Raw genomic sequence first — 14,691 nt, forward strand, 5'->3', positions numbered from 1 at the left:
TAGTAATTGGTTTATTTAGATTTTCTCTGCCTTCATGATTCAGTCTTGAAAGATTTAATGCTTCTAGGAATTTATCAATTTCTTCCAATTTATTGACATATAACTATACACAGTTGTCTCTTATAATTGTTTGTGTTTCTGTGGTGTCTGTTGTAAGTTCTCCTTTCATCTCTGATTTTATTTATTTGAGCCCTCTCTTTCTTGGTGAGTCTAGCTAAATGTTTGCCAGTTTTATCTTTTCAGTGAACCAGCTATTAGTTTCACTGAGTTTTTAAAATCTCTATTTATTTATTCTGCCCTGATAATTATTTCCTTCCTTCTACTAACGTTGAGCTTTGTTTGTTCTTCTTCTAGTTGCTTTAGATGGAAGGTTATTCTTTGAGATTTTTCTTATTTCTTGAGGTAGGCTTGTATTGTTATGAACTTTCCTCTTAGAACCACTTTTGCGCATCCCACAGATTTTGGTATGTTGTATTTCTTTTTTCATTTGTTCCTGAGCATTTTAAAAAATTCCTCCTTTGATTTCTGATGGCCCATTGGCTGTTCAGTAACATGTTGTTTTATTCTCTACATTTTTGTGGTTTTTCCAGTTTTCCTCTTGTAATTGATTTCTGGTTTCATACCACTGTATGTAGTTGGAAAAGACGCTTGCTATGATTTCAATCCTGTTGAAAGTATTGAGACTTCTTTTGTGGCCTAACATGCTCTATCCTGGAAAACGCTGCATGTGCACTTGAGAAGAATGTGTATCTTGCCTGTTTTTTGGATCAAACGTTCTGTGTGTATCTATTAACTTCATCTGGTCTAAAGTATTGTTCAAAGCCAACATTTCCTTGCGTTCTCTGTGTGAATGATCTATCCACTGATTTAAGTGGGGTGTTAAAGCCCCCTACTATAATTATATTGTCAATTTCTCCCTTTACATCTGTTAATATTCGCTTTATATACTTTGGTGCTTCTATGTTGGATGCATATATATTTATAAGTGTTTTATCTTCTTGCTTGGTTGACCTCTTTATCATTAGGTAATGCCCTTCTTTTTCTTTCATTACAGGCTTTATTTTAAAGTCAATTTGGTCTCATATGAGTGTAGTTACAACGGCTTTTTGTTTCCAGCTTGTATCTTTTTCCATCTCTCCCCTTTCATTTTGTGTGTGCCCTTACTTCTGACATGAGTCTCTCGTAGGCAGGCACACAGATGAGTCTTTTTAAAAAATTTTAATGTTTTTAATTTTTATTTTATTAAAAATTTTTTTTTAAGCTTGAGAGAGAGAGAGAGAGAGAGAGAGAGAGAGAGAGAGAGAGAACAAGCACACATGAGTGGAGGGGGGGGGGGCAGAGAGAGAATCCCAAGCAGACTATGCACTGTCAGCCCGGAGCCCGATGTGGGGCTCAAACTCACAAACCACAGATCATGACCCGAGCTGAAACTAAGAGTCGGATGTTTAACCAACTGAGCCACCCAGACACCCTTCAATTAATTTTTAATTCAAGCACAATGTCTTTTGATCAGAGAATTTAGTCTATTTACATTCAGAGTAATTACCGATAGGTATGTACCTACTGCCATTTTGTTAACTGTTTTCTGGATGTTTTTGTAGTTCCTCTCTGTTCCTTTCTTCTCTTTCTCTTTCTTTCTGGTTTGAGAACTTTATGTTATGCTTAGATTTCTTTCTCATTTTCTTTTGTGTATTTGCCCTACGATTTGCTTTGTGGTTACTATGAGGATTCACATATATTGTCCTATGTATTTAACAGCTATTCTAAGTTGACAGCAACTTAAATTTGAACATATTCCAAATATGCATTTCTAGTAACCCCTCCATTTTGTTTTTGATGTCACGTTTTACGCTGTTTTATTTTATATATCCCTTAATTATTGTAAATTAATTTTACTACTTTTGTCTTTTGACCTTCATACTAGCTTTAGAAGTGATCAATCTGCTACTTTTACTGTATATTTACCTTTTCCAGTAACATTTTTACTTTCGTGTGTTTTCTTGTTAATTAGTGCCATTTCTTTTCAGCTTAAAGGTCAGCAGATTTTTTGTAGAAACTTTGCAGGCCAGACATATGCAAACTGCTAAAAGGGAAAAACCTGCACCCGGAAATACTCTACCTGGCAAGGCTATCATTCAGAATAGTTGGAGACACAAAGAGTTTTCCAGATAAGCAAAAAGCTAAAGAAGTCCATCACCACTAAATCAGCCTTACAAGAAATGTTAAAGGGACTTCTTTAGCTGAAAACAAACTGCACTATTCTGTTTAAAGTTATCCCATAATTTATTCAACAAATGCCCCCATGATTGCACCTTTAGGTTGCTCTCAATTTAGTTCTCTTATATGCCTCAGAAGATGATGAAAAAATGAAAGCAACCGCCTACTTGTTCATAAAGTGCAAAGATAACATTAAGGAAATTAACAAGAGCAATGCTTTGATGTCATTCCTGGTATTAATAAAATATCACTAAACAAGACGAAGCAGCTTAGCCAATAAAAATTAGCTTTTGTGTTTTGAAATATAAAAATCAAGTGGTGTTGTGAATTATACACCAATAAATTTGTTATCAAAAAAATTTGTTTTAATGAGAAATAAGTTCTCACCTCTGATATAACAAGCTTGGAGGAAACGGATCTGTGAGAAGCCCTACTCGGTTTTAACATTCTTTTTCCAATTTTTGCGGATTTGGTAAATAAAATACAACAGATCATTCTCATTTTCATTTATGTGATTACTAGTAAAGCCAAACGTCTGTCTGCCCACCCTATGTGTTACAGATATATCCTCCCCAGAATGTTATTTATCTAAAAATGTAACATTATTTAAGGTTTTTTAAAAAACTGTGGACAAGCTGGGGTGCCTGGGTGGCTCAGTCAGTTGAGTGTCCGACTTTGGCTCAGGTCATGATCTTGTGGTTCACGAGTTCGAGCCCTGCATTGGGCTCTGTGCTGACAGCTCAGAGCCTGGAGCCTGCTTTGGATTGTGTGTCTCCCTCTCTCTCCGCCCCTCCCCAGCTTGTACTCTGTCTCTCTCTCTCTCTCAAAAATAAATGGAACATTAAAAAAAATTTTTTTTTAATTGTAGACCAGCTTAACACTTTTATGTTGTTTAATCTGACTCTCCTCCTTTACCCAATCTGGCTTTTATGCCATGCTGAATTTAAAAAAACTTCACCATCCAATTACATATGTTTGCTTATATTTTTAGTACTTATGTGGCCCTACTTTTAACATCAAGTCTTTAAGTCACTGGGATTTATTTTGGGGTTGGGTGTGAGATCAAGATATAACTTAATTTTCTTTCCAGACCGTTAACAAGTTGTCACAGTTCTGTTCACTAAAAAGTCTGCCCTTTTCCATGTTGACTTAAATTGCCATGTTGATCATATGCTAAATTCTTCAATATACTCAAGTCTATTTCTACACTTTACATTCCAGTTTAATGATCTAGCAGTAACACAAAGGCGCTGTTACAGCTTGTTAGTGCATTTGAACATCCGGCAGAACAAGTCTCTATTTCTCCTAGCTCTCTAGCCCCACATCTCTACACTCCCCTTCATATTTTTATACTGCCCTTGATAATGGACTTCTCCCTTTGGCTGTCGGCTGGTGCAGAGAACAAAGCAGGCCATGATGACACGCGGGGACAGAGAGGTAAGCAGTGGATGTGCCACAGAGAGCTGTGCAGCCATATCTTAGAGTTTGGACTTTATCTTGAAGGCAGTGGGGAGGTGCAGAGCCGAAGCACACGCAGGGTTAGGTGTGGCTGTGGCGTGGAGAACGGACAAGGAGGAGCCAAGAAAGGTGTAGGGAGACTGACGGTTCAATGATCCAGGTAAGAGAAGAGAGTGGCGTAAAGAGGAAGATGAGTAGGCTATTCCACAGATGCTCAGGAAGCAAAATCATTAGGACTTGGTGAGTGACCGGAGTTGGGGACTTGTGAAACAGACATGGTGGTTTCCGTCTAGGACCACAGGGGAGACGATGGCTGGGTTCACTAAGCTAAGGTATTCACGAAGAAAAGGTCAGAGGTTACAGTTAGACTTAGGAATGGAGGACAGACAACGATCGCAGTTTTGAAAACACTGATCACAACCTCAAGGATTATCTGCGCCGTTTGTGCCTGTGAGATCTCGGATCTAAGTCAGTTCATCTCCCTGGGTGTCAGTTTCTGCACTCTGGTTGGAGAAACTAAGCTCTATCACCACCTACTGCTCCAAAATTCCACTTTCCTCTCTGAGAGGCCAGTAGCCTAGTTCAGTGCAGGAAGGCTGTGGCCAGTCTGTGTCCGTGAGAGAGGGATGGACAGGCCTAAACCTGGCCATCCACCTCACGTTTCCCGGCAAAACCTGGCAATAAGCCTCTCCTTTGTACACTTCACTAGCCTCAAACATGTCTGCTCACCAGAACTTCTCTGCTACCTGACTTCATTTCATCTATGAAGTATTTTCCTTGCCTGCGTGTGGAGCCCCCGGTGCTGGCCCTACTGATCTTTGTACTCCAAGCCCTGACCCCTTATCTCTGCCTTATGCATATCCAAACAGGGTGATCTCATGCTCTCTCTTTGGTCCCGGGAATATTAAAGAACAGTAGACCACCCAAGGAAGAAACCCAGTTTGACAAAGAGCTGCTAACTTTTTTTTCTTGCCAACCTTGTATAATTTTACTATTTTTTTTTGCTTTTCCTATTGTACAAGGAACTAGGTTTCTACTCTTTTCACTTAAAAACCAAAAACTGTTTATCAAGAGCAAATTCCAAATGTCTATTTGTGGAAAAGAAAACATGTCACCTACCAGAGATAATCAATATTAGTAGGTCGGGTGTGTGTATATATTACAAGTTTTTTTTTTCCTTAAAAAAGTAGATAGATAATTCAGTATATCCCTTTGTAGACTGCTTTTTCATTTGCTATTCTTTTGGAGCCCTGGCTTTACATGTGTCTCCCATCGCTAATGTGACCGCTCATTAGACATCCAGGCAGACTCCAAGAGTCAATATAAAGAGAGTTGCCAGGCCACCACCCCATCCCATTTCAGCAGGAGGTCAGTTAGGGCCGAAAGGCAGCTGCCCACAGCCGAAGACCTCACTTGCAACGCTGCCCTGAGTGGTGCAGTGAGCGTTCCAGAAGGGGCAGAGTTACCTGAGTTTCAGCTGGGACCGCACCTCTCCGAACTCCAGCTGGAGCAGTTCGTTGTAACAGGCCATGAGGCTGGGGTTTTCCACATACCTCTACAAAGAGAAGGGGGATTTCGTGGATAAACAAATGTGCATCTTTAAGTTATTATTGACTATCAGGAAAAATTATTTTCACAGACTTCTCACATGGGTAACTGAAACCTAAAAAGACACGTTATCTTTAATGATGAACAGGAACTGAGAGGTGAAAATCTGAGTACCAAATTAGCTTTTTTAAAAAAATAAGTTTTTTGAGAGAGAGAAAGAGACAGAGGGTGTGTGCGAGGGGCAGAGAGAGAGGGAGGGAGAATCCCAACCAGGCTCCATGTGAGCCTGTGACCTGAGCTGAAATTAAGAGTCAGAGGTGAGCTACCCAGGCACCCCAGGTACCAAATTCACTTTTAAGAAGACAGGGCTTGGGCACCTGAATGGCTCAATCAGTTGAGCCTCTGACTCTTGATTTCAGCTTAGGTCATGATCCCACGATTTATGAGATTAAGCCCTGCATCGGGCTCTGCCCTGACAGCATGGAGCCTGCTTGGGATTCTCTCTCTCCCTCTCTCTCTGCCCCTCCCCTGCTCATGTGCTCACTCTTTCTCTCTCTCAAAATAAATAAATACACTTTAAAAAAAAGAAAAGAAGAAGACCGGGCTTAAAAATGCTTTGTTTGAGCAAACAGGATTTTGGTTATCTGCACGGCACTATCAGAGGCTAGAATATGCAGAAGGAAGAAATTCATTTAACTGAAGTCCTAATTTATATTAACTTCTAGAGTACATTCACTTAGTCAGGCACAGTATGCTGTCCTCTTTAAAGTTGCTCAAGCCCACGGTCAGCAAACACACACTTGCACTTCTCTGGGCACCTGCATCTTACAAAGGTAACCCCCACCCGGCAACGTGTTCCTACACTCACCTCTAACCATGGCTCAGTCAAGCCAGTGAAGGATGGCCCTCCACAGCACAGGTGCTGGCTTTGCCCGGTAGCCTTACTGCCGTGGACAATCTCTACCTCGTGCAATAACCTTCACATGATGGAAACACCTCACCACAAAGCTACTCACGCGGCCGTGAGGAGCACGCACCCATTCCGCCACCAAGTTATGTACTCCATGAAGACATCTTAGAGGTCACTGTGTCCTGTCACCTAGTTCCATTCGGGCGGAAGAAACATCGGGGAACATTACTCACCCCTGTTTCTGTGACCAGCTCTTGCTTTCACCTGCTCGATGCACAGATGACACTCTGCTGGCCGAGGACAAGGCTGAGGCCGAAGAGGCAGGGCCGGACCTGTGCAGGCCACCACCTCCAAGCCAAAGCCAGACCAACCTGGGACATGGGCCTCTCATGGAGCTCCTGCCTCTGCCCCAGTGAAGGTGCATAGAAGACCAATAGCCCTCTGTTTAAACAGTGATCAGGGTCTTGTCTGAGCGTCATGCAACCTAATCAATCCAGCCCGGGTTCATGCCTTATAAGCTGTATGACCCTAAACGAGGCACCCGGGCCCGCTCTGCTCTTCACAACAAGCCTATCCTGTTCCTACCCGCTGCAGGTGACCGTGAGGACCAAGTGAGGTGGAGGGAGAGAGCACTCTAACCACAAACCGCTGCATGACCACAGAGCACGGTGATCGCCATCCCCGGGAGGGGAGGGAAGGGGAGGGAGGAGCAAGCCACGCTGGCCGTGGGCACCCTGGTCCCTATCCCACAGGCCAGAACACAGCCCCTCTCACCGCAGAAGTGTGAGAGCGGTGCCCTGCCTACGGCACTCGCCCACCGGGAGAGGAGTGTGCTGGGCCTGCCGTGCGTTCCTCGGTCAGCCCTGACTCCACGGGACACCCGAGAATGCCGTCCACCTGCACAGGTACCTGGTGCCGACTGGGCGGGAACAGGGAGGAGACTCCTGGGCACAGGGCCTGTGCCACCGCCAGCAGACACGGGGTGGGGCCCTGAGCTGTCTAGGGGCCTGGCTGACCTCACCTGCTCTGCATGTGAGATCCTGGGACATGGAGACACGTGTATTTATAAACGGCCTCCCAGGGATGCAATGAGACTTTTCACTGGGTGTGAACGTAAATGTCCAAACTTCCAAGGCAGGCGTCAAAGTTACAAAATGGGCACGTGGGACCAAACGTACAGCAACCTGCCCCTGCTGTCTGCACCTCCCCCACCAACCCCTGCTCTAAACATCCCGTCTTTCCCGCCCTTCTCCAACTTCCACGTGTGTCGCAAGGATTCCACAGGGCATGGAGGGTGGAGGAGGGCACCGGGTCAGGGGGTGCTTGGGGAACAGGCCGTCATCCCTACGGTTCCAGCAGCAGCTGGCCTCCTCTCCCCGCCCCGCCCGACCCCAGCGCCTGGGCCACAAACCCTGCAGACCCCTGAGTTGACCCAACCTGGCTTTTCCAGAGCCCGTCACACCTGCCCTGCTGGGCCCCACCCAGGGGTTCTCGAGCCCCGGCTGCCTATTAGAATTACCTGCAATCTTGCCAAATAATAGCAACGGGCAGGCCTCTTCCAACACCACCTGAAAGACACTCTCTGGGGAAGCTCTTCAAGGGATTCTGACGCGCAACCAGTGCTGAGAGACGCCACACCCCAACTTCTCAGTTAGTCAGCAGGGGCTCGGCCGCCAAGTCCCACCGAGGAAGCAAGCAGCTCTCCATCCACCCTGAAACCTTGAACCCTGGCTAATCCGCAAAATAGCCGAGTGCCCTCTGAATACCAGAGATCCCACTATGGTGTTGGCTTTCGGGTCTAGGTCTGGCTCAAGCCTCGGCATCACTGCCCCCCAGCCACGGGACTTGGGGCAGTCACCTTCCCTCTAGGTGTAGATGCCCTGCTCTGTCACCAGGCACTCAGCCAGCTCGGTACCCTGTTGTTACGTGAAGGTATGGGGCTCTCCTTGAAGGAAGATTAGCTTTCACCTGTGGTCTCTGACGACTGGCCGTCCACTCCTGATTTCCCAGGTCACGTACCTCTACAATGACTACCTCAAAGCCTTTGTGCTTAGAGATGTGCACCTAAGCCTGGTTTCAGCAAAGGCTTCAGAGGACACAGTGACCAAGTATGTGGGCGAGAGGGCAGGGACTGTGTGCATCAGCTACTCCTGCATTTTCAAGCTTCATGATAACTTGATTATATTAAGAAGAGAAAGGACTGAGGTCTCCTATACCTTCCACCAGGATGCTCTTTCCAGCCCACAGCTGTGCCAATGTACTTCCTTGTGGAGAACAGCAAACACACATTCCCAACATGCATCTATGCCCTTTTGAAGAGACCTCATACAAACATAAAAGCTTAAGGACTCCCAGTGGCTGGAAGAAAAGAATACAAGGCAGGGTACATCATCTACCCCCGAGTTTCTCTAGAAAGTAGAAGCTTCCGAGCTCCTTGCTAAAAAGGATAGCCAGCTTTGAAGCCCGAAGAGTTATCGTGTAAGTATCTTCAAAGTTAGCTGGGAAAGTTTTTTTTTTTTTTTCCTTGTATGAATGCTTTCCCAAGTAGGTTGAGAGGACGTGATCTAGGATCCACTAGCGAGAGGTGATCCATCATTTCCAACTTGGGATTCTGTACTTAAAGGAACACTCCCTTTCACACTGGCTGACTTGTTCTCCTACCATTTAATATGAATTACTGGAGGTGAGGGAATGGGAGTAGGTGCCGATATGGGTGTATGTTTTGGGCGTTGTCTTGGGAACCACAAAACTACACAACAATAACAGTAATCCAATGTATGCTTTTTATAGAAAAACGGCGCGTGTATAAAGTAACATGTTAAACTCCATCTATCCGATGTTCATATTGGGGGTTTTCTTAGTCTGCATTTACTTGCCACCCTTGTTCACTTATTAAGCTTACATCACTTTGTCTTATAAACGTCACATGGTCGCACTTCTGTAACCCAGTCCAGAAGGCCTTTCACCGGGAGAAACGGTCCGTTCACACGCGCTTGCTTCTAGCCCTTCTAGCGAGTTTACGACTCGCTCCACACTGTGGCTTCCTCTTCCTCGTGTCAGCCAGTCTGACCAGGCGGCTGTAAATTTCACATTTCCTCTTGTGAATTTGGAAGGCTTGTTAAATCTTTCCGTTTATTACTGGCTGCCTTCCTTTCCACTGACCTCAAAGGCTAACATTGATTTCTTTGCTCTATTTGAAAGCAAGATCCCGATCCCCTCCAGAACAGACCATCTCCCAGGGAGCGCATGTTCTAGTCTGCACCTTTCCCACCGACGACGGCTTCAGAATACTTTCACTGCCCGCCCCCTCCCATGTCTGCTAGATAAGGTCCTGAGAACGCTCTTACCCCCACCTCCTCCCCACAAACCCTGAAGATGCCTAGGTTCACTAAGACAGTCGAGAATTTAAATCCTGAGCCATTGTTCAAATTTTTCTTTTGGTATGTCCTTTGCGTTAGAAGAGTATTATATACTCCAGTCTGAGTGTTCCCTTTTGGGCCTGAACAGCATACCTACATAGATCTAGATCTCACCTACATTTCTCACGTTACGGAACCACAGGCGAAGCTACACTACCCGGCGTTCATGCACACGCAGGCGCAGATGGAGGGCAGCAGTAGGCGGGACCCCGCGCTCGGCAGGTTCCCTGCCCACCACTTCCCTCCACTTTATCCTCCCTGCTCCTCAAGTGTCTTGTTCGAGTTCATCTGGTGTCGCAGTGGAGTCCTTTCTCAGTTCTTTGCCTCAGATAGGGCTCCTGGCAGGGGGAACAGGACTCTCAGTTTTACGCCCACCCCCTTTTGCCCTGCAAGGTGACCAAGGAGTTGTCTGGGCGGGACTCTCGGGCTGCGGTCCTCCCGCGGTAATATCTCATCAGACCAGGCATTATTATTACTGTTTTATACAGTCAATGTGTGCTTAGATTTACCCCCATATTCACCATTTTCTTGCTGCTCATTTCTTGGCATTGCAAGCCTTCCACTTGGGATTCACCTTCCCTCTGCTTGAAGCACCCCCTTTACCATTTTCTTGTAAGGATCTGCTAGTTGCAAACTCTGTTTTCACATTGCTCAAAGTCTTTATTTCAACTGCATTTTTGGAAGCTATTCATGCTAGGGCTAGTTGCTTTCCTTTATCACTCTGCAAGGGTTATTCCTGTATGTTCTATTTTCCGTTTATCACTGCAGAGAAGCTGGCTGATAGTCGTCATTCTTCCGAAGTTAATCTTTCTTCTCTGGCTGATTTCAAGGTCTCTTTCCAGGTGTGACACCGGGGTGGCTCAGTCGGTTGAGTGTCCAACTCTTGATTTTGGCTCAAGTCATGATCCCAGAGTCGTGGGCTCGAACTCCGTGTTGGGCCTCGTGCTGAGTGTGGAGCCTGCCTAAGCTTCTCTCTCACCCTCGCCCTCTCCCCCGCTCACATTCTCTCTCAAAAAAAAAATTAAAAAAAAATCTCTGTTTTGTTTTTTCACCATGATGTGTCTTCTTTTTATTTACTCCGGATTTGTTGGAATTTTTGAATCTGTGGACCATAATCTTTCATCAGTTCTAGAAAATTCTCTTCCAATACTGCCTGCCCCTCTCTCTCTCTCCCGTTCTTCAGGAACCCCAGTTGTATACATGCTAAACTATACAGTCTGTCCTCCACACTTAACTTCCCTAACTTATCTTCTGTTACCGAATCTCTGTGCTACATGCTCTAAGACTTCTTCTGACCCACTAAGTTTTACAAGTTTTCAGTTACATGTGTTCATTTCTCAAAAGTTACTTATGTTGTGCTTAGAATTTGCTGTGCCACTTTTTACGGTTTCCTATTCCCTGCAGACATTTCCAAGATCGTCTTGTCTTTTATTCTTTACATCTAAGCATGACTGCTTCATAATTCGTGTCTGAGAATTCTGGTATCTGTGGGTCGTGGGGGCCCATTTCTGCTGTCTTTCCCCTACTAGCTCTCACTTGCAGTGCCTCTCCTCTTGTGTGAGTGGAGGGCTGCCTGGGCCCTGGGGCAGTTACTCATGGAGATTCTCTGAGGCCGGAGGAAGATTCTTCTTCCATATTTGCTTCTGCCAAATACCTAGGAGTGCCACCTACCACCTAGAACCACTTTAACTAAATTCATGGCCTGGGGGTGGGGGGGTCTTAACTACCTCATGGACATAAAATTGGGCCATAAATCTGCCCCAGGATCAGCCTTAGGTAAGTTCTCTCCATCATGATTTCCAGGGCTCATTGGCAACCAGCTGACCAAAGCCTTTAGCAGCCTTTTGGCTTAGGGGAGACCAACAGATCAGGGCCTGGGAGGAGAGGGAGTCGTGTTTGGGCTGCCTCATTTCCAGAGTCCTTGAACTGCCTTTAAAGTTGCATGTATACAGGTCAGCATTACCAAAACACATCCTATGGCATAACATTTAGAGTAGGTCATTGAAGGAGATTTTATGATGTTTAGATGACTTCAGCAGACACAATTTTGAGAGACCAAAACGTAATGCGTCGTAGATTATTAGATTACCAAGTTCTAAAGCTAAACCAAACTGTAACAGCATGAAGATAACAGATTTTTTTTCTTCAAATGAGTTCAAAACTTTTTGCTGGCTCTGAACGGAGATTAAATAATTTCTCGGGGCGCCTGGGTGGCTCAGTCGGTTAAGCGTCCGACTTCGGCTCAGGTCATGATCTCACAGTCATGGTTCAAGCTCCACAATGGGCTCTGTGCTGACAGCTCAGAGCCTGGAGCCTGTTTCGGATTCTGTGCCTCCCTCTCTCTCTGCCCTTCCCCTGCTCATGCCCTGTCTCTCTGGGTCTCAAAAATAAATAAAAACATTAAAACAAATTTTAATTAAAAAAATAATTTCTCAGGCTGAATGATACCTGCATAACAAAGAAATGGGTACGTACCCTTGTAAAGCCAGCAGCAATGAGGGGCATCACAGAGGACTCTTCTCTATCCGTCCTTCAAAAGAACATAGTCAAGGGTTAGAGACAGTTTTTATCAATAATAGCTCACCTCTTTTACTCACTATTTACATAATACTATGACTATCATATAATGTCAAATACTTTTAGATGCATTAGATTAATATACCAATCAGAAGTGTAAAATTGAAAATAGTTTTCTGTTTTTGTTTCGTAGGTAGCTTTCTGGCAGCATACCATAATGTCTGAAATATGGAGATCGCACGGACAGCCAGAATACAGGAGTAACCACGTATCTATTTGATATATAAATATTTTAACTTAAATTCTTCCCCACTTTCTTCTACTTCCAATTTAAAAAAAAAAAAAAATCTCTTCTCCCCCCACCAAACGTTCTAGGAAAAAAGTTTAAAGGACAAAGAATTCCTTCTTCTATCTACAAAAATATATAAGCTAAATAACACTTATTTGAATACTGCCCTTCTCCCAGCGCATTTCTGTTCTTTCCTTACCTTCAATTTCAGGATGAAATACATGATTTCTCCCATCTACGTATGAATCAAATCTTCATAAATGCTTGGGAGTTAGAAGGCCCTCGGGAGATGTCCCTGGTAACATTCATACTTTGAGCAATGGAACTCTCTCATGGTTTGCCTATTTCTAAAGTGAACGGCAGTCCAAAATCACAAAACCTTCCACGAGAGCAGAAAGTCCCTCCGTGGAGGTAACTGGCGAGGTAAAGACAGTAAGAAGGAAGAAAAGGCCAAAACGGTCACACCTGTCACAGCCTACAAGCTGTTAGGCCCCTGCTAAGAGCAAGCAGGACACAGACACCTGAACTTCAACATCAAAACTGGTGACGGCTTACCTGCGTACTACACCAATGATAATTGTGTTTTCGGAGAGTTTTGATGACCTGATAGACCTTTAAAAAACAAACAAACAAACAAATTTTTAAAAAATGTAAAGTACTTCTTAAAAAAAAATACCCTTAAATTTTGGAAGAACAATCAAAGCTGGGGGAAGGCAGAAGAGGGAGCAGGTCACATTCTGGATTTCCGTTCTTGGCTACTCAATCTTCCTCCCTCAAGGGGACAGGCCCCTACTCCGTGGACGAGTAACCCTAACGCTCACGCAGTACAAACAAAACAGCTGGCTAGAGACGGCGTGCCTGCTACTTGCTCTGACCTTTGTCAACCTGAGTGTCTCAGGTGGAGAACGATCGCTACCTCGGGCTTATGTGACAGGGGTTATCGGTCTCTTGCCATCAAAGGGACACGCGAGTACATGTGTGTTACCACACACTGACAGCCGCGGTTACGGTGGGGACGAAGCCCAAAGGCCTGCTCCCTACATCCTCCAGAGAGTTCTTAGGTACAGTGTGGGCAAGAGTGATAGCTGCAGAATTCAGAAGTAGCAGGATCTCCGAATCCGTCAGAAAGAAGAGACAGAGAAGAATGGAGGACTGGTCAGGAAGAGTAGGGAATGCTGCTCCACCGAAACCCCCCCCCCCCCACCTCCAGAGTAAAAGGCTCCCCGGAGGACCCACTCACCCCTCCTGGAGAAGCAGCCTCCCTGGGATGCACCCTCCAGCCAGGAGAGGAGACGACGGGGTGGAATGAACGTGCCCAAGAGAGAAGGCGCTGGGCTGTGCCCCAGCCCTGAGCTCCCCTACCCTGGGGGACGCGGGACCCTGGAGAGGAGCCGTGATGCCACAGGCAGAGGGGACGCGGCCCCGGGCTGGGAGGAAGACACTCACAGCAGACGGGGGCTTCAGCAGAAGAGTGGACCGTTCCCACGTGGCCCCAGCCCCGTCACGGGCGTGGTGACCTCCTAGAGAACGTGGGCAGTATGGGACACAGAACGGCCACGACTTACTGCAGGACCTCGTTCCATTGGCTCACGAAACAGAACCACTCCCGGGTCACAGAACACAGAAAACCACTCGAGTGACTTTCTCAATTCTCCCAACGATGGCCCATAACGTAGCCATTCCAGCAGCATCAGAGATGTTAACCAGGCATACACAGTGGATACCTCGGTTTGGCAAACTTTTTCTGTAAAGGGCCAGATGGCAAGTATCTTAGGCTCTGTGAGCCACGCAGACTCTGTCACAACCACTCCACACTGCCCCTGTGGCACAAAAGCAGCCAGAGACGATACAGAAGTGAACGGTGTGGCCGTGTCCCCTCTTGCACGGCCCTGCCCCAGGGCCCTGGGGCCTCATTTTCTCAAGGAACTCAGGTTGAGGAGGCTGAGCCCAACCTCAGATGCAGACTGCATGTGGGTACGGAGTGGCTCAGGGATGGACACGCAGCTCTAGGGACAAGCCAGTCTCTCTCGGGGGCCGTGTGGCTCGCAGCTCTCAACATTTCTGCTTTTAGCAGTGCCCACTCTGTTCCTCCAGCTTCCATCTGCCTGTCCGCTCCAGAGTAGGCCAACTGTAATGGCACCACACGGCTGCTCTACCCGAAGAGCCCCCTCGACAGGTCACCACAGGGTCTGCCACCCAGGTGCCGGTCCCCGGTCCCACCATGGTCTCCCTGCCTGGAGAACAGCCATGCTCGCCTTGCTGAAGAGGGGGCCATGGAACGGCTGGAGAAGCCTGGAAGGGCGACGGCACAGCAGACACTCACACAGTCAAGG

At 46.1% G+C, this 14,691-nt stretch overlaps 1 protein-coding gene across 2 annotated transcripts in view; it reads right to left on the bottom strand.

Annotated features, from left to right (window-relative positions):
• Window positions 1-14,691, bottom strand: part of PDE8A (phosphodiesterase 8A) — a 156,689-nt gene that overhangs the window by 61,902 nt on the left and 80,096 nt on the right. For both annotated transcript variants that reach the window (XM_058736464.1, XM_058736463.1), the window contains exons 4-6: window positions 12,914-12,970; window positions 12,028-12,082; window positions 5,142-5,230 (exon numbers count right to left, since the gene is read on the bottom strand). In XM_058736464.1, coding sequence (XP_058592447.1) covers window positions 5,142-5,230; window positions 12,028-12,082; window positions 12,914-12,970 — 201 coding nt within the window. The remainder of the gene's footprint in view (window positions 1-5,141; window positions 5,231-12,027; window positions 12,083-12,913; window positions 12,971-14,691) is intronic.

The sequence above is a fragment of the Neofelis nebulosa genome, chromosome 7 (assembly GCF_028018385.1).
Source record: "Neofelis nebulosa isolate mNeoNeb1 chromosome 7, mNeoNeb1.pri, whole genome shotgun sequence".
Classification (NCBI taxonomy): domain Eukaryota; kingdom Metazoa; phylum Chordata; class Mammalia; order Carnivora; family Felidae; genus Neofelis; species Neofelis nebulosa.